We start from the raw sequence: 25,296 nt of genomic DNA, 5'->3' as shown, positions 1-25,296 counted from the left end.
TTTTGTACAAGGAGAGGCTCTGATTGTTAAAGGAAGGGCAGGATACTGGAGATGAGGTAAAGAAAAGAAACAGGCAGTGGAGCTCTTTGGATACAGCTCATAGAGACAACCTTGGAGACTTCTTAGAATGAAAACTGCCTGTTTCTACACAAACATACTTCTGCAGAATGGCTCTTCAGGGCCTTTTTTGGGGGAAAAAAAATGACCCAATCCCCTCCTTTACATCACATTAATTCCAGTTAATTAATGTGAACTCATTTTTTCCCTTTTAGTAAGAGCTATCATGTAAAGAGAAAGGGAAAAAAAACCAAGCCCCCAAAATACATCTTTGCCCTCAACAGTTCAAGTATTCAGTTCTATGGAAATTAACTCCCTTGTCTGAAATGTTTCGTTCTATCATTCCCAAATATAATGACTCCATAAGAATAAATGGCTGGGGATGGGGAGGTGTTGTTTCCTTTTTCTCTAAATACTGTTTTGAAATAAGAAATGGAGAGACTTCCAATGCTTTTATACTCAGTTGACAGAATTGGATGCTGGTATGAAATATTGCTTTTTGAAAGATAACCAGGACTGTGTCACAGTGGGAGCTACAGTAGGATAATGAAGCACAATCCTTCTAATTACAAGACCGAAACAAAACAAAATGCTAATGCTTCCCAAATCACATGAAGTGCACAGACACAGTAAATGTTGCAAAGTGGAGGTCTTTATATCTTTTCCCTTTGTTTTTAACAACCTTTTGAGCCAACAAGAATTTCTCTACTATTGTAGTTACTCACGTAAAGCAAACTTTGGCTCATGTCTATTGCTGGCTCTGATAGAGTGATTTAAGCCCCTGAACCAAAGGTAGGAATTTAATGAGCAGCAAGAGCTTTGAATTTGAAGGCATGTGGGACAGAAGGTTGGGTCAAAGGTATCTAACAAAAGACCAAGGATCTCTACCACACACTGCTGAAATGAGCTCCTTTTGACACAACACTGAGTTTGCTGTAGGTTCCTGTCAAACTTTTGTCAGGCATTTGATAGAAATGCCATTGAGAATGGTGGAATTATTAGGTGGCCTTGAGGAACCTGGTGGAGTGCAAAGTGTCCCTGTCCATTGGAGGGGGATTGGAACTGGATGACCTTTAAGGTCCCTTCCAACCTGAACCACTCTATGATACTACATTTCTACTTGAGGTTGAATTGTATTTTCTCTGTGAATGCTTATGAACAATTTTATATATGAAAGCAGCAGGAGGAAGTGGAAAGAAATGGACAGCAGAAGTTCCTTTCGTTTTTCCTTCATAAGCTGCTAAAAGAGTCTGTTTTCTTCATCTCAAGTCTAAAAAATGACATCAGATGCCATATTTGAAGGACTGAGAAAATAGGGATATGAGCAGCCTGATCTAGCACAGAAGTCAAAGAAAAGTTCCCCACTGTCTTTCTAGACTTTTACATGTTTGAGATTTTTTTTCTTATTTTTAGGAATGAAAATTTCTGTTTGACCTCTATTGTGGTGCTGCAGCATAAAAATTAAGATGATACACAATATCTTCTATTATTCAGTATTACTCTAAAGATACATCAAATGGAGTATGTTTTTCAGACTTGGGCTGGTCTGTCTGCTGTTACTTATGCTGCAGCAAATTCTCTGAGGGATAAATTACACAACTCGGAATCAGTTTGAAATAACACAGTCCCACTTGGTTCCTGGTTATCACATTGGAGATGCACTTTGCACCATCCTATGCACAGAACGTCTTGTATTATTCAGATACATCTTTTTAGTCTCTGTTCTCTTTCAAGTGCACAAAACACAGGAGTAGGTCATGAAAAGTTCAGATTTTGGTGAGCCAGCGTTTGTAATTATGGTTCTAGCCTATGTGTTTGCTCATAGTAAAAGGAATATATGTATATATACCTAGACCCTAGGCCTGACTGCACCAGATTTATCCTTTCTTTTCCAGGTTGGAGGAAGGAAAGGTGAAGCAGAACAGAACCCGGCCTTCAGACATAAAATCCTAGAAGGTTCTGTTTGGTCTTTTTCTTTTTCATTAAATTGTAGATACCTTTATTTACAAAATGCCTCTATCACCTATTCTCAATCCAAACAGACTTTTACATTTGATACCACATAAGTGTGATAAAGGTAAAAAAATTCTCCAAAATGATGTGTGGGTCAATAAAGATGTGCTTGTTAGCAGAAGTGTAATACCAATATTGGCTATTGAGACAGATGCTTCAGAGAACAAATATGTCTCCTTCTGTTCCAGCAACAATTTAGTGCAGATCTGTATTCAGAACCATAGATAGTAAATGTCTTGGAAAGGGCTGCAGAAGTACAGCTTCTCCAATCATAATCTAGTTTTTATTACCAGGATCTAATAGTAAGACCTGTAGTGCATGGCTGTAGTTCTTTGAGCTTCAGGGTGGACTCCTGCAGTCCAAAAATTAAATGATCTAAGTTGCCTAACAGTTCTTTGGATTTAATTGCTTAGAAGCACATTGGGATTTTTTATATATGATGTCTTGAATGTTGTACTATTTTTTCTTTTACATGTGTTCTCTGTCAACAAGGTAAAGTTAAGATTTCCTCGATCTCACTGGTGCACTGTAAACATTAGTTAAGAGCTGGAAGTATTTAATTACTGTGATAATATAAGGCCATTATATCCCATTGATTGTAGGTAACTGGCTCTAGGGAATGCATTGTATAAACATTTGAAGTGCTTTCCAGATATTAGTTATTGCCACATCATCTCCAGTTAAAGGTAGGGAAATTAAGGCATGGAACAGTGAGCACTGTGACTTTCAAACACCACAAATCCCAGTGTAGACACTAAAATCCTCACTGAAAATTTCCAGCTGATTGCAGAGTTTTGATCTTTCCGAGCTTGCTGGAAATCTGTTGGGGAAATACAAAGGTATTTAGAAGATCTGAATGAGGCCTTTTGGTTTGGCCAAGTCATTCTTGCCTTCAGCTTTCCATCAGTTGTGTTAGTGCAGAGCTTCTGCTGATTAATACAGCTTGTGCCTGATGATCTAAGGGCAAATTTTGGAAACTGGGGGCCAAGGCCCTGTTGTGCTGTGAGCTGCTGCAGTGAGACCTGGAAATTCCCAATTCAGCTTCCCACATCTCCCACCCTTCCCAGTGGAACATCTTTCAGTGTCCAGTAGCTCCAAGTCACAGTTCTGGTCCAGCACAGCCCTGTCACAGACAGAAATGCTGAAAGGCAGCTGAGGGAGTGGGGAGGAACGTGGGCTTCCCTCCAACATCCACAAATTGCAACATTGCATTAATGCATTTAAATTAGTGCTCTTGTAGCTTCCTGGTGAGGACAAAAATATCTTGTGGTGGAGGCACTTTCCCTTTTAGTGATGCCTCCAAAGAACAAGGTCTTGACAGTCTGAAAGAATTAATTATCTTTTTGAGCAGAAAGGTCAGCTACAGGTGAAGGAGCTGCACTGAGAATACCTTTAAACTGCTCTGTCTCTGGCCTCCATGATGAATTGCTGGGAGCTCTTTCTCCAAGCCTGGACATATTTAGACTTTCCTTGATAGATCATTCTTCTAAGAGCAGGCTGATTGGGCCAAGATAGGAGCAGATCAGTTGTCATTCAGCCTGGAAGTAGATAGTGATCTGGCAGAATGGATCCTCATCTACATCTCTTCCTCTGAGCTCTTTTTTTTATTCACTTGCTGGCTTCTGTGCTGAACTCTGTGAAATTCACAAGGGCCACCAGGACTCAAAGGAACAAGAAAGTACACAGGAAGACATTAAAATGCATTTAAATCTCTTGAATTGGTGGGATTCAAACTGCAAGTGGATGTTGAGCTGGAAGCTTCTGCTAGCAATAGCAAAGTCTTGGGATGAGCTCTGGACCTTGCACTGCCCAAAACCTCTGCCATGCAAGGGACAATAATTTCTATCACCTCACATTGTGGCATTAAGTGTAAACATTTTGTTTGAACCTTTTCCCCCCTATGAAATTGCAAAAGTGGGTTTGCAGTATTCTTCTGAAACTACAGAAAGGTGCCTGAACATTGCTCCAGGAAAGTGTCCCCACTAGGATCAAACATCAGGAATGGCAAGTCCCCATGGCAGAAAAGAGTGACCATCAGATCCCCCAGGGTCTTAATTTGTCTTATATGTTCTGCAAACAGAAAAATGATGTCTTTTTACCTTAATAGAGCAACATCCAGCTTAGGTAACCAAAATCTATGGCTGCAGCAGAGTTAAAAATAATTTCTCTGCAGCCAATCTAAATATCTTGTGCACTAGGGAGGAAGGCACAGCACCCTGAACTTCCTCTGCTTGAGGAACACCCCTCAGCCACCATCAAGTCTTTGCTGGGTGGAGTTTGAGGTGTCTGAGGCTGTTACAATAGTACAACTACACACACTACATAGACTACAAATATAGGGGGAAAGAGATGCTGCACTGGAAAGGAACAAAAACTGGGTTCTGGCTGTCAGCAACTGAATCACAGACCCAGACCATCAGGGAATCTGAATCGTTTATTCAAAGGAATGAGCTGATTTTATACACTTTTCTAAGGCACAGTATTTCCTTATGTGGCATGACCTATCCCGTGTTGCCACATCAGCAACACTTTCTCAATGTCCTTCTATGGGGTGATCACTCTCTGTTCACCCGTCCCTCAGCTCCTGGCAGGCTCCTCTCTGCAGGGCTCTGCCGTGTGACACCTCCTCCCCCCAGGGCCCAGTGGAGACAAGCCTCTCTGTGCTGCCATGTGCTCCTTTGTGCCGCCATGTGCTCCTTTGTGCTGCCATGTGCTTCTGCAGGCAGGTTCTACAGCTCACAATTCTATCAATTCTACCTTATAATTCCCCATACTGGCTGCTGTCAGGTTGCTGGATGCAGAGAAATGCCATAAAACCAGTCATTGCAAATTCAGTTCCATTAAAGAACCTCATGCAACTTCAACAGTACTGCAAGCAACCTCAACGCTCAGAAAGGACAGTGGGAGCAATCTGTTTCTGACTGTTCAAAATGCTGCATTTTGTCTTTGGCCACGTTTCTAATTTTATTACTACTGGTTTGAACTGCTAAAAGAGATCTTTGAACTGCTAAAACACACACTTCAAACCAGTCTTCAAAAGAAAGTTTATGACTCTGTCTAAGCTTCTGCAAAATAGGTTAAAACCCTTCCCTCAATTTTTTCTTTGTTTTCCTATTAACATATTTTGAGTTTGAAAAAAAAAAAAATTCCCCTCAGCTCAGCCTAAAGTCCCACCAGGAATTTAAGAGTTTGAAACCATTCATCTCACAATGCTTTTGTTCTCATAGCTTGCTAGAAACATCTACCAAAGACTTCAACATCCTAGTGTACCTGGATATCACAAATGATCTTCTGGCTAACAAAGAAGATCAAGCTAAGCTTGAGTGCTCCTCAGTTTGATTTCAGTATCCAAGAAAACAATCACAGAATCATAGAATTATAGAATGGTTTGTGCTAGAAACGACCTCAAAATCATCCAGTTCCAGCCCAGTGCCATAGGCAGGGAAATTTTCCACTAAACCAGGTGGCTCAGAGCCCCATCCAACCTCCAGCCATGGTCACAGCCCAGCATTTACTGCTGTGAGAATGGGATGGGACAGCAAGATGAACACACAGCCATTCATGGAAGAAGTATTTTGTCTTTTCATCATAAAGTGAGAGAATAGAACTGATGTTTATCTTGGGAGCCCAGGAGGTTATGACACCCTCTTTAAAAAGGTGAAACATTACAACACTGAGGTGAGTCCAGGCTGCCTGAAGATTCCAACAAACGTGTGGCCTTGCTACTGAACCTCAGTTAAAAATGTACCAAGTCTTCCCAGTTTACAGGGTCACAGATCAGCAAACAGACATTTGACTGACTGGGAACAGCCTGTTCGGTCCCAGCTGCTCCCTGCTGCTGCCCTGGCTGCCCACGCGTGTCCTCGGCATCCACCCCAAGGAGAAAGTACTGCCCTGGTTTAAATGTCCCTGAAGCTCTGAGCATGAGGAACTGCTTGGATGCTGAAACCTTGAATAATTGTTTGCTCAGCCTTTTAGCAACTTCTTGCCAAACTTTTCCATTTTGTTGTTTTTATTTTGTTAAACTGAAATAGAATCAGCTTTCAAACTATTTTTAGTGAGCAAAAAACTTGTTTCCCAAGCAAAAAACTTCTCCAAAAACTTGTTTCCAAGAAAGAATAACAATAAAAAGAAAGAGCTTAGCTTAGCAGATATTAATAAAAAAATTGGTTTCTCTTTTTTTTAATCAAGTCGTCCATTCAAAAGAAAACTCTCAGAGTCTTTAACTTATTGCTGAAGAATTTCCATGGGTTTATGTTCCTGTCAAAGTTTTCAGTTGACAGACCACTATTCCCCTACCTGGGATGTTTCCGTTCCTCAGTTAGCCCTGATCTAAATTACTGATAAAATAAATGACAGCAACTTTGGGCACCAAAAGGAACCATCTGGTGGAGATGGGACTAACAGATGTGCTTTCACTGTCAGTGCCTCAGTCCACACACTTCAGAACTGCACTGACATACACCTTGCTCACCTGCTCATTAATAATGTAGCATGCCTGCTCTTGCAGTGCTGAGGGATCCCATTCATCATGCCAGGCCCTGCACAGTACCAGACGTTGTAGTCCTAAAGCACTGAAGCCCTAATGCTTCAGTGAACTGTGCGCACTGGCCTTGGAAGAAAATGAAGCACTGTACCAAATCCTCAGGAACTGAGACAACAACTGCTCCCTGAATGGTACATGGAGTAATATTGAACACAGCCACACAGGGAATAGGTAATAGTAGGAAAAGAAAGCAAGATCTTTTAAGTGCTACACCTACATACTAATTTCCAATTCAGCTCTCCTCCTGAACAGATGAGAGCAAATCCTACTCCTTCCCACTCTGTCTTCTAGACACAGTTTCTGCTCAGTTTCTTTGGATTTTTCATTATGTAATCAAGCTAAGCAATAACATGATTTAAGAAGCACATCCATGTTGTCACTGCTCAGGTATCCTGGACTCACTCAGACCCACATTTGCAATGGTCCAGCAAGGTTGACTTGATAGGTAGGCAGAGGGTTGTTCCAAAGGAGAGCCTAGTGACTGTGTTCTCATGGCTAATTCCTAACCAGACCTTTGGAGGAACAGGAAAGATAATGGTAGTAGCAAAACGCTGCTCTGATAGTGCAGGGTCCCACATCATTCAAGGTGGGAGGTGTGGACACTTGTTCTCCAGGAAAGTGGAAAAAATACTTAATTTGGAAGACTCACAGTGCATCCCTTGCTCAATAAGATGCAGGAATTATGTGATATCTGGGAGCAGCAACAAGGTTTCAGCCACACTGTAGTTTCTTGCTGATTTTGGTACTGTGCATCATCAACATTCATCTTTGTGCAATAAAATGCAGTTTTCTACAATTGATTATTAACCCTTCCCCTTCTGAACCCTAGCACATAGAAGGTGCAAATTATGAAACAGACAGCGTTTGAGAACAACAAAAGTTGTAAATTTGAGAGCATCATTCAAAGGGCACTTGTGCATTAGGGTATGCCTGTTCAATTGCAAACCAAGAGAAAATAATGTTGTGAGCTCCTGGTATTGTGCAGCACACTGTTGCTTTCAGCATGGAGAGACTGCATGGTCTGGAGAGCTGTGCCTGCCTGTGCAGGAAAATGTTCCTCTTGAGACAAGCCACCGAAAAACTGGGATTTGTGTGGTCTGGACTTAAGAGGATTTGCTGATCCTTCAGAGCTGCAGTGTTCAGAAAGCCCTGGAGGAGCAGCTTGTCAGAGACTGCTTCCGATGGGAGAGGGAAGTGTCATCTTGGAGATGAGTGGGCAAGGAAAAGGAGGCTGGAAATAGATTTTCAGTTTTATATTTGTGAAGACAGAAGTTGTCCTAAGACAGGGCAATTTCTTCCTGTGTTTGGAGAAGTGATAAGTGGCATCCTTGGAATGACTGGAGGGAAATCTTGCAGCTACCAAAGGCAGTGTAGACAAACTTTACCCTTAGGATCATTGCCAGCCCCTGGGATGTTCTCCTCCCAAGGGCTGAATTTGAAATGGGGATGGGATACCTATACAAGCCTGAGCTGGGTTCCACATGTGAAGGATTGATAGCTGTAAATCATAGTGTAGTTCTGGGCTAAATTCCTTGAAATTAAAATATATGTCAGGTACTTCAATCAATCCTTTGTGTAACTGGGTGTTCAGAAGCAAGAAATGAGGTCATATTTAACTGGGAAGTTGTGGTGGCTGATTGGCCTGTGGCACAAGGGACAGAGAGAGCTCTTGGTAAAACAGTCTCTGGTGCCAGAGACTTACGGTCATGATGAGAGAAAGAGGCTTCTCCTGGGATGCATTGTTCTGTTATGTTAACCCATCCCAGTTTGAATTCCCTGGTTGACTGTCAGCCTCTACCCCTCGTCACTCCCCCAGAGCTTCCCCATTGGTGCCCGTTCCCTACTCCCGACTTTTCCTCACCCCCAGATAAAACTGTGAGCTTTGGGATCATGTTCATATTTACCCCTGCACTCTTCGACAGTGTAGCAGCAATAAATGCTCCTGGTGGAGTGCACGCAAATGCCCTTCTCGACTCTTTGCTACCGACTCTAATACTGAACCCACCTGTGCGTTTGTGGGGGCACGCAGGACCCCGCAGAGCCGGACAGAGATGGTAATAAATGGTGCCCAGTGTGGTGCCTCAGACTACCCCCGACAGCGTCTCCAGTAGTTTCTGGATTTAAGTCGCATTTGAGAGTCATTATCCCAAAGAAACCTCCGAGTTCTATCAGGGGCTTGGCAGGGGAGACCAACAATCTTATACAGAAAGAGAAGACTGGTCTTAAGTCAGTGGACCGACCTCGAGACTTTTATTTGACCCTCTAAAGTAATATGGGTCACTTTTGTATCCTTTTCTGTTAATTTATTTTTATCTCTAGGGTTGGGAAGAGAGGGAGATGGGGGCAGAGTGCTCTCGTCTCCTGCGGGAAGTTTTTCTCCTGGTTCTAAGATTTGGGAAGTTTGGGAAAATTATCGTTATACCAGGGAAGGTTTAAAACATTTTGTTCAGTGGTTATTTGAGCAGTGGTTAGTTGAGTATTTAAAGCGCTTTGTGTGATGGTTATTTATGTCGGGAAAAGGTTATTTGCTTTACAAGCTAGCAAAAGCAGTTCATAGTCTTGGGGAACGGTGGGGAAATGTTAACCCCAGTTTAAAAAACCCTTTACCGCTTCCCTCTCCCTGCATCCCTGTTCCCTCTGCCCTGCTTCAAGGGAAACCGGGAGATGGATTCTGCCCGATGACACAGGTCTGCTACCATCTGCCTGCCTCCTCCCGATTTTTTTTGTTCCCTGCCCGGGGTAGCAATGGCCAGACTACCCCAGTTCCTCCCCAGACCTCTTCCCTGTACCCGCTTCCCTGGTTTTCTCTACTTCAGATTTGCTCCAAGATCGTGGTGGCAGCAGAGTCAGACCTGCAATCCCCGCTGCTACTTTTATTTTTAATTCTCCCACCTCCACTCCCCTCATCCAGCATGGCGGAGGCCACGGGGCAGGAGTGGCGGGCTTTTCACCCGCGCGCGGTCCCCCTCCCCCACCTGCTCCCCCTTGTGTTGCCGTGCCTCTTCCACTGGGCCCTTCCCCTTCGGCGGGAGTTCCCGCCCCCAGCCACGGACTCTGCATCTCCCTCCTGTGTCCCTGTGCCCTCCATCGGTGGTCCTGCTCGTGAGACCCAACCCACCGCATGTTCCCACGTGGCCGAGACTGAGAGTGGGGGTGGTGGCAACCAGAAAGACTCCGGGACACTCGGACACAGCGGCACCTCCACGTGTGCTGCCCTGATCTCCTTCCCTTTGCTGCCTGGCCATAGTGAGGCTGTGACAATGTGTGCTAGAGCACAAAGCGTTGCAAGAGCTGCTGCAAAACCACAACGCCTGTACCTGCTTTGTGAGGGGAGGTTGCAGCGCATTTGCGCCCGCCTGCTCTGAGCCCTGTGCTGGACCAGCCGCTCTTGCCAGGCTGAGCCTGCCCCTAAGCATGGGCTCTGCACCCCAGCTGAGCCGGTTTCGGGCCCCAGTAGCCCCAGCAGAAGCTGCAAGCAAAGCAGCAGTGACCCCCCCCACAAAGCCCGCGGGGCCGCCCCAGCGTCACAACCCCGGCGGGTTCCTACCGCAGCTTGAAAAGCCCCGACCCAAAGCCGTAGAGCGGCGCCGGCACCAAGCCCAAGAACAGCTGCTAGAGCTGCTGTCTGAGAGCACCCTACAGCTAAACTCTGGCAGTGGCTACAGCCCCGGGCTGGACCTTCCCTGGCAGCCCCGCGAGAGCTTGGAAATAATCCCCAAGGAACCACAGCTGCAGAAAAAAGTGGCGTTTGGGGACTCCCTAGAAGGCTTGAGACAGCCTGATGATACTAGAAACAGAGCGAATCTAGTGCCCTTCGAACACAGTCTGAAAAAGCGGCGGTAGCTGTGGCAGGTGCTAGAGAAGCCTGACCCCGCCACTCTCAAGGGCCCCAGCAAAGCTTCTTTCCTTCCCCATCGCCGCTGCTTCCGAGCCCGCCCGCGACCCGCTGCCGGCTCATGCCTGGCTGCCTCCCCCCACTGAGGCAGGGGCACACCCCGCAGCTGGCCCGGGACCGAGCCCCGCACTGCCGCTTGCCGCGGCTAGCCCAGACCACCCACATGACACAGAAATTGAAGAAGAAGTTTATTATTGTTCTCAGCCGGGTGGACTTGGCTCCCCCGATGTAGCAGCAGGCTGGAGCGAGCTCCTAGAGAGACGCTTTGCCCTGGCTCCCCCCCACCCGCCCCCAACCGCTGCCTGGCTATCGCAGCGCTGCTGAACCGCGCCTCTCCCCCCGCCGCCGCTGCGCGAATGCCCTGAGGCTGCCAAGTCGCCGCCACCACCGCTCTGTGCCCGCGGCTGCAGGGGCCCTGCCCGCATGGTGCCTTTCACCTTGGCACCAGCCCTGCCTGCAGCCCCCAGCCCTGTGCTGCACAAGAAGCAGAAAAAGAGGGGGGTCGCAGGAAACAAGCTGTAGGACCCCGACTGTTCCCAGAAAGCTGCGGGAGCGTCATGGGGGAAGATGTGAACCTGACCAGCTTGCAGGTGCAGCTAGAGCAGGCAGAACAGCAGCCAAAGAAACAGAATAGTGACTTCTCAGATTCTGATGCTAAGTGTGAAGACCAGAGGACTAGGGTGAAGAAGCCAAAGGTCATAGATGATACCTGGAAACTGCCAGAGAAAACAAGCCCTGCAGCAGCCCAGCAAACACCATTGCTGCAGACACAATGCCAACCAAGATAAACAGGGCGCAGTCAAAAGACCAGACCACCACTGCTTGGAAACGGAGACGACGCAAAACAGCACCAATGTCCACCACAGAAACAGACACGCCCTCCCATCACCAGAACTGCAAACAAGACTTTGAATGGATAAGTCAAAACACCCTTGGTGTCTCCCCAGATCTAACCCTCTCTGTTGCTTTCCCAACAGTTAATATTCCCCACCACCACCCCTCTGCTTTGCCTTTCCCACAGCCACACTCCCCAATACTCCTATTGACATGTTTTCTGTTAACTTGCACTCCTCTCTTTATTTACTGCTTGTTATACCATTCCCCTTTCCCCAGACCTTGAAGTAAAAGGGGGAAGACAAAGGCCCCCCCACTTGAAATTGCAAAATTTTTAACTTTGTTTAAAACCCCAACAGAAGCAATTGCCAGAGCCTGTGCCCACATTCACCACCACAATGCCCAGCACCCAACACCTACCACCCTGCCGACCTCTGGATGCTCCTGGTACCGCTGGAGATGGATGTATGGACTGTGCCGCAGCCCAGAGAGAACTGTGCTGCTTCAGCCTCACCACTGCCCGTGAGAGCATCCATTCCAGCATTCAGAGAGAAAATCCTCTGAAAGATTTGAGGACTTGTTGGGACACTGGGTTGTGGGTGCTTCTGATTGTTTTTATTGTTTTGTGTGTGTTTAGTTGTTGGGGATATTTGGGTTTTGGGATCCCTGGGAGAGGCCTTTTTAATTAAGACAGAAAAGAGGAGTTGTGGTGGCCAGTTGGCCTGTGGCACAAGGGACAGAGAGAGCTCTTGGTAAAACAGTCTCTGGTGCCAGAGACTTAGCGTTCATGGTGAGAGAAAGAGGCTTCTCCTGGGATGCATTGTTCTGTTATTGTTATGTTAATCCACCCCAGTTTGAATTCCCTGGTTGGCTGTCAGCCTCTACCCCTCGTCACTCCCCCAGAGCTTCCCCATTGGTGCCCGTTCCCTACTCCCGACTTTTCCTCACCCCCAGATAAAACTGTGAGCTTTGGGATCATGTTCATATTTACCCCTGCACCCTTTGACAGTGTAGCAGCAATAAATGCTGCTGGTGGAGTGCACGCAAATGCCCTTCTCGACTCTTTGCTACCGACTGCAACACTGAACCCACCCGTGCATCTGTGGGGGCACGTGGGACCCCACAGAGCCGGACAGAGACAGTAATAGGAAGTGTCCAGTCTTGGAGATATTCAAAAGCCATCTGGACATGATCCTGGGCAACTGGCTGTTGGTGGCCCTGCTGGAGAAGGGGGGTTGGATCAAGTGACCTCCAGTGTCCTTTCCAACCTCAATCTGTCCTTGATTCTGTGATTTTGTGAGTATCTGAAGGCTGCTTCCTGCCCATCACAAAGAGCTCCAGCTGAAGTTATCAGGACTCTCCTGGAGTCTGTTGAGTGTTGTAAAGCAGATTGTACCATGAGGGCTTGCCAGACAACATCACTGTTTCAGCTTGTGTGATGCTTCACACAACCAGTTACAGTCCCACCCAGGGCTGGTGGTGAAATTGTACCAGTTATTCAATCATCCTCATATTTTACCATCAGTGATGGAGCCTAAGTCATGGAGAAACACAGTTCTGGCACACAAGACACTCAAAGCAAAGACCTTTTCTGTCTTGCTCCACTAAAATGGACTTGACTGAGGAATTTGCAGTGGATCTGTTTATAGCACTTTAAAACTGATATTCAGAGGTTTCTGCCATATGTAGCCACCATTCCTTCCTCTTTTCTACTTCAAATTGTGCCACATGACCATTCCTATTCTGCAGAAAATTAGAAGTATTGGATAAATATTTCTAGAAAATACCTAAAAGAGGTGCTGGTTTGCTAAGCCTGGCTGCTTCCTTGTATTAAAATAGGCAGCATAAAGGAAACCAGTGGGTAAGTACCCTGCAAGACACATGGTTGCAAGCACAACTTATGCAGGTCTGAAGGCCGAGAAGGAATTTGATGGGAGTCCCAGGCTGCACCTCTTAGTAACTCTGTAGTGACTGATGTTGAATCTATAGCACAATCAGATTTCCACTAATGGCATTCCAATTGATCATTTTGATGCTAAAGTGAAATATCCAATTGAGAGACCCACTTTGATAGGGGAGAGACAATATTATCTTGGGCACAATATGGAACCTTAAAATTTATCTGAAATGAAATTAAAAAATCATTGCAGTCAGTAATGATTTCAATACATATTCCTCAGAGTTGCCATCTGTAGTGATAAGAGTTCAAATGTCTGGATTTGGGGTTGATTGTGTGATATCCCAACACCTGGAAGGGAGACTCTCACCTTAATTTCATTCACTTATAGTCAGGAGGGGAAGTGAGAAATTCCAAGCGGCTCAGAACAAGTCATAAAAAATGAGACTGAGTGAAAATGAAAGACCTGTGAAGACCCATCTTCATCTGCTTGCTTTCCTTCCCTGAAGAATTTTTCCAGACAGCCCTTTGACTTTTAAGGATTTAGTGCTGTCCTGCCTTGTGTGCTAAAGGGGATTCCTGGAAATGAATCATGACAAGGCAGTTTTGACCATGTGAAAGCATTAAGCTCACTGGGTTGAGAAATAAAAAATGTTTCAGATGAGTAGTTTTTTCAAGAAAGTTGAGGACTAGGATGGTCAGAGCTCAGCACAGATGGAGACCCAAGGTTTGAAGGTACTGATGCAATGTAAGAACCTTGCTGGCTGAAATCCCTCTTCCTGTCTCAAAAACAAGGACTGTGCAAAATGATGGGACAAGATTATGGATGCACACATAGACTGTGGCTGTGACAAGGATTCAGTAAGGGGAGTATGAATGAATTATGGATGCTCTTTTGATTGGTTTTCAATGATCTTTTAATGGCATTAAGACAGTGTGAAGTTGCAATGTATTGATTTTCTTTTGCCCATGAAGTAATTTGCAGTGGTGGAGATTTATTTTCGCCTTTATGTTTTCCATGAAGCTGGCAGGCAGCAAGGCCAATGGCAGCTGGCAGTTGGTCTCCCATTCCGATGGATGCTCTTGTGCTCTGAGGATGTGAATGCCAGGGAAATCGATGCTTAGGAAGAGCAAAGCTGGCATGGGGGATTTCTGTGGCCTCATTTCCACATTGGCATGTGGGGATGTTTTCTGCTCGGCCAAAGCTGCTGCAGTTGCAAACCAGGGAACACTTGCCCTACTAGCTCTTGGACCAGGGGACCTGTCCTGGCAAGTCTTTCCCTCAAGTGAGAACTGTGAAGGTATTTTACAATTGGTGTTTTATTTTTTTGGTTGTTCCTTTTTCTTTTAATGAATTTTACCCACTTTGGGAGCAGCAGCACCAGCCCTACAGTTATTTTTACTCTGAACACACAGCTAATATAGGCTCTGGCTTCCACTGCACAGAAAACAGCTTGGGCCAGCAGCTACTTTTCATTAGGTTTACCTGCAGTCTGGGGAAGGAAGAGCTGCCTGTCATAATCATCTTTTATTTTTCTGCACAGCTTTGAGATTTCATGGACATCCCAACCAGTCTTCCACCAGCAGATTTAGGACTGGACACTGGTTTCAGTCTCCCCAACATGACTCTTGTGTGCCTGACCTGGTTTCATGAAGTTCATGTAATGATCTGGATGCCAGTGTGACATTTGTATCAGTTTGACCACCTGCAGATCACAGACCATAACTTCAAGTTAAACTAAGCCATAGCTTTTAAAAATAAAGATCGAACCTGCAACTCTGACTTAAGACCAAGTCTGTTGACTAGTCTGTTCTGTCCTGTTCCAACCAGTTTTTCTGACTTTTTGGGCTACACTTCTTGTTGGTTTAAGCCGCAGCTTTGATTCGTTCAATGATAATCCCCAAGAAACAAGCCCTTAAAAAAGAGTTTGACATGTAGCTGTAAGGAAGAAGAAGGAGGACGTGGATGTATAAAGAGGAAATGTTGCTGAACACAGAAGTCACAGTACAAAATTCAGGCTGGATGTTTGAACAACGTAGCTGTGACAGCATAGTCTGTGTCTGGGTTAGCAACCCCATAAATCAGCCCCCATGGGGGCTTCAGGTCTCTTCTAAAGCCAGGCTGCTCGGGCTGCCTGAATTATCTATGATATCAGTGCTATACTTGCAGTGTCTCATTTGGAATTCATCAATAGCGGTTTCCAGAGCATGCTCAGTTACACTGGTAGATTTTGTGGACATCCAAGTAGTAAGTTTTAAGAAAATAATTAAAAATTAGGTAGATTTGTGTGTGAACTGAGTCCTTCTTAAAGCTTTTGGAGCTTCAGAGGAAAGAGCATGAGGATGCTTGATGGAGGTTATACCAAAGGTTGAGTGGAAGTTGGTGTTAAGAGACCAGCTAAAAACGGGATTAGGTCTTTTCACTCTACATGAGAAACTAGAAGCCTTGAAGTACTGCAAAAATTTTGCTTTATAAGATAGAGGAGCCAGAAGAAGGATAGAAAGAAAAGGGCAATAAAATTCAACATCAGTGCTTACGCTGAAACTGAGATCCCACTTACTTCTGTGGTTATACAGCTTCACTCTCCATGCACTGGGTCTTGCTATCTGTACAAGACTCCTGAGTCAAGAGGTCCTCAAGCTTCAAATCTTTCACCCCAGGAAGTGATCCCCATGGTTCTGCTCTTCACCTTTCTCAAAGCATGCCCTACTAGAGCGGGACATTATTAAAAAAAAAAAATGCCCTAAGGTTTATCACCGTGTCCCGCAGCCGTAGGGAGGAGGAGAGAAGATCCAGCAGGCAGGAACTGTGCAGCAAGATTGATTAATTTAATTATTTTACAAACTTTTATAGACCTTTTTCTTCATAGTCTAATTGGACAAAGGATCAGCCACCCCTTGGGGGTGATTGGCTAAAATCCTAAAACATCCATTGTCAAAATATTATTCTACTATACTATAAACAAGACTTTTCAAGGCTGCAGGTGGCTTGGCTGTTTATATAACTCTGCTACCTCTTCTGTGAGAGAGAAGTCTCTCATGGTCTTAGAAAATAGCAAGAAAATCCTTGCTAGCAGCATTTTTGTATTCACAATTCCCCCTTTTTGTTTGATAACAGCTCTACTATTAATCCTAAATAGAAATTTACATCCATTATTAATTCTAAATATGTCCTTAAGGCTTTAACTGACTCCATAACAAGAAATTTAAAGTTCAGTCTCTGCTTGTAGAAGGACCATCCCAGTCTCTGCTTGTAGAAAGACCATGTGCCTGATGGTCGATATCTTGGTCATCATCAGAAGAGTCATTAGGCTGATGATCTACATTCTGGTCGCCATTTGGATGGTTGGCATTCTGGCCATCATTTGGAGGTTGCCTGTTCTGCCTCTGGTGCCGTAGGTCAGGGCGAACACATTTTGAAGGTAGCCACCGTACCCCAGTATCTGTGGAAATGCAAGCATACCCACGACCCCAAAGGATAAGCTCATGTGGGCCTTCCCATTGGTTAGTAAGTAAATTCCGTACCCAGAATTTTGTCCGGGGCAGTTGTGTCTCGCCTGAAGACTGCAATGAGAGGAAATAATTCAGAATAACAGGATTATTTGATTTTTGTGGCATTGTAAGGTGATTAATTGTATACAAAGCTTTCTCTAGTCGGCTCTGTGAGGTTTCTCTATGCATTCCCCTTTTCTGTTTGTCCAAAACACGCTTCAAGGTACCATGAGTGCGTTCGACAATGGCTTGGCCAGTAGGAGAATGTGGGATACCAAAGGTATGGTCTACACCCCATAGGTGCAAGAGCTGCCGCTTCTTCTCCGAGGCGTAGGCAGGACCATTATCTGTTTTCACAGAAGCTGGCACGCCCAGGACTGAGAAAGCCAATTTCCAATGGGCAATGACATCACGGCCCTTCTCTCCAGTGTGAGCAGTAGCACACATAGCTGAGGAGAAAGTGTCAATAGACATGTGCACATATTTCAGCCGACCAAATTCAGGGATGTGAGTTACATTCGTTTGCCAAATCTGCAAGGCTTTTAGCCCTCTGGAGTTTAACCCTGCTGGCAAAGGTGCAGCGAGTCCGTGACAATCAGCACAAGCGCTGACAATGTTGCGCGCTTCGGTTGGCGTTAAATGAAACTGCTTCTGCAGGGTATGTGCACTTTGATGGAAGAAACCGTGCGATGCCTTGGCTTGTGCAATTCTGTCAGGCTGAGGCCCTACCCACGCAGGGTTGGCCAGCGTGTCAGCCCTGGCATTGCCTTCTGTTAGAAAACCTGGTAAATTGGTGTGGCTTTGAATGTGCAGAATGTAATATGGATGCACTCGAGCCTGAATTGCAGACCACAAGGTTTACAACAGTGAAAACGGAGCTGCATTGTTCACCTCCTTCAGAAGTGAACAATCTAAGCGTTGGGTGATATCTGCTACATAAGCAGAGTCAGTAACCAAATTCAGAGGTTCCTGTGAGAATCGTTGAAAAGCCATGGTAACAGCCTTTAATTCAACTAACTGAGCAGAGCCTGACTTGGATTGGTGTGTTAGTCAACCACTGCAAAGGCAGTGTAGGATACTGTGCGCCCTTATGCACAGTGACCCCTGCTAAAACTTCGTCCCAATCTGTACCACCCAAGCTGCCAACATGTCCCGTCCCCAGAGGTTAAGGGAAGTGGTAGTAACATAAGGCCTAATTGTAGCTGTGGGCCCTTCTGAGTCCTTCACCACCACAGGCCGTTCGCTTAAATAGCTCTGTGTGGTTCCTCCTAACCCTGCGATGGCCAATCCCACAGGGGCTAAAGGCCATGAGGGAGGCCATGCAGAGAAGGAGATGTTAGTTACATCAGCACCCGTATCAATCAAACCTCGAAGCTGAGTCTGGGGCGGACGGGCGTTCAGCAGGATCAGGGTACATGTCATCTGTGGCCTTTGGTCAGAGATATCTGCAGTCCAGAAGGCCTGCGGAAGTCCCGTAGATCCACTGCCACTATCTTTGTGAGTTTGTTGTTCTATCCTGGGGACACAAGACTTAAAAGGCAGTAATTTAGCAAGGCAGGTTTTTTCAGGAATAGTTACAGGGGGTTTTTGCGTGGAGACCATAGCGCAAATCTGGCCTTTAAAGTCAGCGTCAATAACTCCTGAGTGCACCAAGATTCCTTGATGGGCAACGTCAGGTTTTCCCACCAGCATTGCACTGGATCCCTGGGCTAAGGGTCCATATGCATCCAAGGGAACCTTATAAATACCGCTGGAGTCTAAGATGACTGCGGCTGCGGTGTGGATGCCAAAACCGTCTGATCCGTGGGTGCTGTCTCTAGGGTGGCTGGGTAGGCCTGTGCCTGTACCTGTGCCACTCTCTGGGGGAGAGACTGCATCGGAGAGCAATTCCCCCTGCTTGCACCCAGGCGGAAGTTTCCCGAGAAAGGCCGACCATCGTCATGAGTCAGAGATCTACAATAGTCCGAGCAATGCCCTGGCCTGCCACGCCTCTTGCACTGGGGGATCAGTGTGTTCTCTTTTTGGCTCGGCTTAGGCTGCTTTCGTTTTTTCACCTGTTTTGGTTGCTTTGGTTCACTATCAGAAGATGCGTGAACAGGCTGCAGGATCACAGCCAAAGCAGACCTTTTCTGGTTCCCAGATCCCACCTTAGCGCAGGCTTCGACCATGTCTGTTACCTCAGCGTCCCCTGGTAAGGCATCTATGATTTTTCTGTACTCTTCATTTGCGTTGTCTCTCACTAACTGCCTTAACAACATCTGCCTTAACCCGTCATCCTCAACCTGCTTCTCGAGAGAAGCAGCGACTTTCTGTACAAAAGAGATGAACGACTGATTTCCCTAGAACTATTTCAGTATATCGCTTTCTAGGTGCAGACAACTCTATGGTTTTCAACAGGGCAGCCGTGCCGACCTGTTGAGCTTGCTGCAGGATGCTAGAGGACAAAGTACCCTGTAGACTGGGATCAGAGAAGGGACCAGTCCCCATAAGAGCATCTGTTCCCACTGCACATCTAGGATCAGCAGCAGGGAGCTGCATATTCCCTAATGCAGCCTTGTCGGCTAGCCTTCTCCAGGTTTTCTCAAAAAGTGTAAATTGTATAGGTTGAAAGAGGATTTGACCTAAGTATCTGATATCAAATGGAGCAAGCAAATCTGTATTTATCACCCTTATTATCTGCATAACCTCAGCAGAACCTAGCCCATGTTGTGCCATCTTGGATTGCAAGTCCTGTGCAACCTTCCAAGCAGTTACCTCATGCTTGTCGTGCTTGCCTGAATTTGGGAGAGCCTTATACACTGGGAAAGCTTGGATCTCCCCTTTTGGCGAGTCACTACCATCCTGAACTTCTGGCACAGCCTGTGGATGGAGTGTAACAGCTTCCCGATTACCCCCAGAATCCTGAAATGTGTTTGGCATTCCAAGTGTTTCCAGTAACCTCCAGTCACCCTCCTCCAATGCGCGCATTTTAACTGACTCTAAGAAGCGATTGTAGTCAGTTGGATGCACTGTTACCGTGCAGTCCTGAAAGGTCCAGGGGCGAGACTGGAGCAGCCTTTTCCTTCACCGCGTGGCTACGGCAGCTTTACGCCCCGGGGCTGGAACCTCATCTGCCTCACTGCCTGACGATGAATCATCAGGCAAAGGCAACTCTGAGATGCTGGGAGCGAACAGAGGTGGGCAGGGAGGGGCACATTGGCTAGGTTGGCTAGAGGCAGAACAGACAGCACAGACTACAGCCGGCTGCGCTGCAGTTTGAAGCAGCCTCTTTACGGGATGCCATCTTGGCCATTTCCGACCGAACCGGTACTGGAGCTGCTGCAGCCTTCTCTGGGGCTGCAGCCACACCCGGCGCTGCGCTCGTCCCTTCCACAGCGCCGGCGCCTGGTGACGCCGCTGGCCCTTGTTCTGCGGCCGCGTTCGGCGCTGTTGCTGGCCAGGGCGCGGCCGCTGCCGCCACCGCTTCCGGGTTTTTCCACAGCAGCGCTACTTCCAGGTTCGCCGCTGGCCGCACCACTTCCTGGTTCGGAGCCGTGTCTCCTGCGGGCAGCACGGGCCCGAGGCATCCCGCATGGCAGGGTGCCTCTGGCGTCTGCTGTAGCTGCTTTTGCAAGCTGAGCAGTTCCTCCAGCTGCCATGATATGTTTGGTAGCTCTGTCAGCAAAGGCAGATGCTGTATTAAAAGGTCAGTGGCTCAGTTCTGCAGTGGTACAGAACAGTCCAGCACCACAGAGGGCAATGGACCACACCCAGGCAGTCTCGGTGCAGTCATGCCTGGCACTACGCCGGCCAAGAAGGTAGATCCGGACGTTCCTGGTGCAGCCAATGCATGCGCAGATGGTCCAATTCGCTAAGCTGCTAATTCGTGGCCCTGGATAAGCCGTGGCTGCCGTCCAGCCAAACGGCAAGGCAGGCTGTACGCCCTGCCTCTGCTCTGACCCCCCGGCCTCTGGCGGCGCGGGGTTCCTGGGGGCTGCGGAGTCCTGCGACTGTGCAGGGTGAGCCGGCGCAAGCTCTGCCCGTGGAGCGGGGGTTTTTTTCGAATCCAGCACCACACGCCCCTGAAGCGCAGTCAGTGGGGTCCTGTTCGGACATTCCTCCGTCACTCATCATCGAAATAGGTGAGCCAGCTCTGCTGCCACAGTCAAGGTCGGTCAGCAGAATAAATAATGAACGCCAGGTTTGGTATAATTCTAACGCTGCTGGGTCCCCAGACAGGAGCTCATGCTGGACAGCACAGCCAAGTTCCTGCCATAAGGCAAAGTCCAGGGCAGTGTCTCTGTCCATAGGAATCCCTTGCAAGGCAGCCCAAGTTAATAATTCCCGAACTGAGTTCTCAGAAATGGAGGTGTGCATTATACTAAACACACCTTTCCAGAACGTTACCGCAGTGTCGGTTTGTGAGCCGCTGTTCGCCATTTTCTCAGTTCCGTTCGACCTCCCGGTCCCGGGGGGAGAAGGGGAACAGCGTACCTCTAGAGGAATTTGGCTTGGCTCGCAGTAGCAGGACACTTCGCAGCGTGCAGATCACGTCGGGTGCACCAAATATTGAAAAAAAAATAATGCCCTAAGGTGTATTACCATGTCCCGTAGCTGTAGGGAGGAGGAGAGAAGATCCAGCAGGCAGGAACTGTGCAGCAAGATTGATTCATTTAATTATTTTACAAACTCTTTTATAGACTTTTTTCTTCATAGTCTAATTGGACAAAGGATCAGCCACCCCTTGGGGGTGATTGGCTAAAATCCTAAAACATCCATTGTCAAAATATTTTTCTACTGTACTATAAACAAGGCTTTTCAAGGCTGCAGGTGGCTTGGCTGTTTATATAACTCTGCTACCTCTTCTGTGAGAGAGAAAAGTCTCTCATGGTCTTAGAAAATAGCAAGAAAATCCTTGCTAGCAGCATTTTTGTATCCACAGGACATGACATTTTAATGACAGTTTCACTCACACTATACACAGTGTTGCTTTCTGTTCCTGGTTCCTAGATAGCCTGACCATTTTTTCAAGTAACAAATCTGTTTCTCTGTCACTGAAGCTCATGAGCAGCTGTTTGTCCATTTTGGTCCTAAAGCCTTTTTCACAGTAACTGATTTTGTATCTGCACTTTCCTTCTAGATGTTCCAGCTGAATATTTATGTGGCTGTACCAGAACACACTCTGCATGTTTGTGTGATGTTTACCAAGTGCTCCTGTGCTTTGTCATTCACAAGAATTCAGATGACCTATGAAAAAGCCAAGATAAAGCCATATTGACCAATAGATACAGTCCTGTTTTCCTCTGGTTTTAGGCTATAACCTCTTTGACTGAACCAGTTTTCTGTTTGATGAGGGCCAGCATAACCTACTGGGAGATGCTTATCAGCAGTCCCTCTGCATGTTCCTGTCAGAACCTGTTACAGCCTCCTGGCTGCCAGCTCCAGCTCAGCAGAAGCACTTGCTTTTGATTACAGAGATCTTCAGTGTCAGCCAAGGAGGTGGATACCAAACCTGAGTACGCTGGGTGCTGCCAGCAACGCTTCATAAGTAATAGTAATGGAGTGTAATTGCTCATTAAGCCAAATCGTAGCCTGGAGCCCTCCATCTGGCCAAACTCCCTCCAACATCAGCAGGAGCTTTGCCAGGAGGTGTGCAATAGGGCTGGGGTCCCAAGCAGTGGTATCGCCTATGACGTACTGTAGCGCCACTATTGGGGGCTGATTCAGATCCCCTTGAAACAGTTGTGTGTCTTTGGATTGATTTAGAAGACTTTAGCCAACCCCCCTTGCTTTACACTGCTCAGCCAGTATGGCTACATCTGCGCAGCAGTTATCCCAGATGGAATATGGAGGAGGAGAATTCCTGACACTGAGCTGTGGGATTTTAATTTTAGAGAGGCGATGGAAACTCTTTCCTGTTGGGTCTCAAGTGGTGGTTTGTATGGGCGTGATTTGAGGCTTGAAAATGTCTCAGAAGCCTGCAACTGAAAAACCCCAACATGTAATTGATATTGAAAAGTGTTTTGTCCATGGTGTAAGTGTTATAAAAACCAAACAAGCTGGTGTGCCTGCCTATCAATCACCTATTGCTATCTGACACTGGTGCAACCCTTTGCAAGTGAAAATAATTTACTGTCTCCCCCCATGAAAATTGTTTACCATCCCCATTTCAGTTTGAACATTTACTGTTGTGGTTCAAAGCTGTGATTAATTGGTTAGCTATAAATTGTCTTTCCTCTCCCCTTCTCCTCCCACCTCTTCTTAATGTAACACTGGGATGAAGGTTAAGGCATAGGGTGTTATCTGAAGCAACTGCTCCATTCTCAGTACCCCATACATCCTCGTTAATGCTTATAGCTCCCCTGTGGCATTGGGAAGTGTAATCGCTATTGTACTGAGGTAGAACAGGAGCTGGAGAGAGATAAATGGCCTAGTTATCAAAACTTCCTAGCCTCCCACAGCCCTCCTTGGGAATACAGCTATAAATGACATTCAAATGATGCTGATAGATGTCAGCTGAGCAGGCAGCAGAACGTGTGCGGTCCCGGTGCTGCGCCTGGGCTAGCCCCTTCTTGCTGATAATGTCAGGAGACCTCAGGATCCTGACACTGGCTGCTGACACTGGAGGCATGTACATGAGATACCACTCTGTCTGCTCTCATCTGCTTGTAGACAAATCCCTGGGGGTTGGAAAGGTTCAAAATTGGATGGTGACTGAGACACATTAATGCTGGAGCTTGCAGAGCTGAAGGAAGAAGTGTTTTTTCTCCTCTGGCACAGATTGTGCTCAGTTTAGACCCTCAGAGGGTGAAATATGGGAAGGAAAACAGCCTTTCTTCCACCCAGCTCTGCAATGACAGAAATGTCATTTTTGAGTGACCTGGGATAGTCTGGTCCAAAGTAGTGTGGCCTGTGGTGGGTCCAGAAATCACCTCCAGCAGCTCCCTTTGCGTCTGTTGTCCTTCCTGGTGTGCGAAACAGGGAAAGGACTGCTCAGATCATAAATCCCTCAGGAATGGAACAGGAGCAGATAGAGTAGGTGGTAAATCTGCTTCTCTTATGAGTCTGGAAGGGCTCTTGGGTGTTTTGGCGTCTCTTCAGGAGGTACCAGGAAAACTCCCCCATCTGGAGGAGAACCTCCCATGAAAACAACCAGCAATCTGTATTTTGTTTTATTTTATTTTATTTTGCATTTTATTTTGCATTTTATTTTATCATTTATTCAATTTTACTGCGTTTTATTTTATTTTTAGACCCTTCCATCCTCCCAAGGTGTAGCTATGCAAACGCTCAGCCCTGAAGGCAGGTTTTTACTCAAGAGCAGAGCTCAGAGGTGATGTTTCTAGTGCGTTGTGGCAGAAATCCGAGGACACCAAAAGTGTAGGGCACACAAAATCTTCTCTCTTCCCTTCTTCCTTACAGCCTAGAAACTGAAAGGAAAAGGGTCCAGGGCTGCTGACCACATCCCGTCAGGTTTTAGGTCCGAAGACTGGACCGGGGTGCGGGTTCAAATGGCAAAGCGGAGCGGGGAGTTCGTGGGTCCCACGGGTCGGGGCGGGGCTCGGGACCGGCGCCGCTCCCTGCAGGAGCCCCCCGGGAGGGGACAGAAGCCTCGTCTCCTGCGAGAGACCCGCGCAAAAAGGCGCTCCCCGGCGGGGCTGGGGCTGCCCGGCCGTGCTGCTCCCAGCCGCGGTCCGCGGGCGGAGGCTCCGGCTCGGCTCGGAGCGATCCGCAGCGGCAGCCAGCGCCTCCAGCCGCCCACCCGCCGCCTCTCCCGGCATCCTTCATCCCCATCCTCCGCTCCTTCCTGCTTCGGCGGTGGAAGCAGCCCCCCGCCGGGGGCCGGGGATGCCCTCCCCTCCTCTCCCTCCCTCCAGCCGCAACGGGGGAGGGGGGCTGTGATGCTGCAGGGGGATCCCCGGGAGTCGAGCGGGGTCTCCCCTTCCGCCGGCTGCCGGGATCTCCCCGCTCGGCGCCGGCGGCCCCAGCGGCGGCTGCTGGGGGCTGGCAGCCGGGGGGTGGGGGGCCAAGGGGGGACAGTGCCGTGGCGGGGGGGCCGGTGCCGGTGTCCCCCACACCGTGGATGACTCGACAGCCGGGGCTGGGGGAGCGGGGGGCGGGCGCCCGGCTATTTGCTGGCTGCATACAATGGGCCACTCCCTAGCGTGAGGGCTGGGGGGAGGCAGGAGCCGGGAGGAGGAGGAGGAAGAGGAGGCGGGGGGGGGGGGGGGGGTTGGGGGGGGAAGGGGCTCGGGCATCTGGCTGGTAAATAAACTCCGCGATGATTCCCCTCCCTCGCGCCGGCCCAGGTGCGCGCCGCTCTCCTGCCCGCCCGCTGCCCGCCGGCGGGGGTGACCTGACGGAGATGTGACCGCCTCCCCCTGCCCACGGCTTCTTACCCCCTCCCTCCATATATATACATATATATATACATACATACATACACCGATGAATATATATATATAAATATATAGAGAAGTCATTTTGGGGGGAGGGGCGGGGAGCTCGGATCATGGCCCTGGGGCTCCCGGGGCTGCCGCCGCCGATCTGCAACTCGCCTCCGGGGCCCGCCGGCGACCATGG

At 47.6% G+C, this 25,296-nt stretch overlaps 3 protein-coding genes across 4 annotated transcripts in view; 2 read left to right on the top strand and 1 right to left on the bottom strand.

Annotated features, from left to right (window-relative positions):
* DNAAF11 (dynein axonemal assembly factor 11) overlaps positions 1–15,025 on the top strand; it is a 95,381-nt gene extending 80,356 nt beyond the window's left edge. The window contains exon 17 of the transcript XR_006017398.1: positions 14,787–15,025. The gene's annotated coding sequence lies outside the window, so the exon portion shown is untranslated. The remainder of the gene's footprint in view (positions 1–14,786) is intronic.
* Positions 15,026–16,428: 1,403 nt separating this feature from the next.
* LOC121668610 lies at positions 16,429–19,701 on the bottom strand. The gene is made up of 4 exons (XM_042036490.1): positions 19,489–19,701; positions 18,882–19,043; positions 18,102–18,630; positions 16,429–16,685 (listed from the first exon to the last, which is right to left on the bottom strand). The coding sequence occupies exons 1-4, from the start codon at positions 19,699–19,701 to the stop codon at positions 16,456–16,458; spliced, it is 1,134 nt and encodes a 377-aa protein (XP_041892424.1). The 3' UTR covers positions 16,429–16,455.
* Positions 19,702–23,819: 4,118 nt separating this feature from the next.
* KCNQ3 (potassium voltage-gated channel subfamily Q member 3) overlaps positions 23,820–25,296 on the top strand; it is a 205,530-nt gene continuing 204,053 nt past the window's right edge. For both annotated transcript variants that reach the window (XM_042036326.1, XM_042036324.1), the window contains exon 1: positions 23,820–23,875. In XM_042036326.1, coding sequence (XP_041892260.1) covers positions 23,856–23,875 — 20 coding nt within the window. In that variant the 5' untranslated portion in view covers positions 23,820–23,855. The remainder of the gene's footprint in view (positions 23,876–25,296) is intronic.

Source organism: Corvus kubaryi, unplaced genomic scaffold (assembly GCF_017639235.1).
Source record: "Corvus kubaryi isolate FWS band 111438036 unplaced genomic scaffold, C.kubaryi_AGA036_p1.0 37385, whole genome shotgun sequence".
Taxonomy (NCBI): domain Eukaryota; kingdom Metazoa; phylum Chordata; class Aves; order Passeriformes; family Corvidae; genus Corvus; species Corvus kubaryi.
The sequence above is the reverse complement of the archived record's forward strand: the minus strand, read 5'-3'. Positions and strand labels throughout refer to the sequence as shown.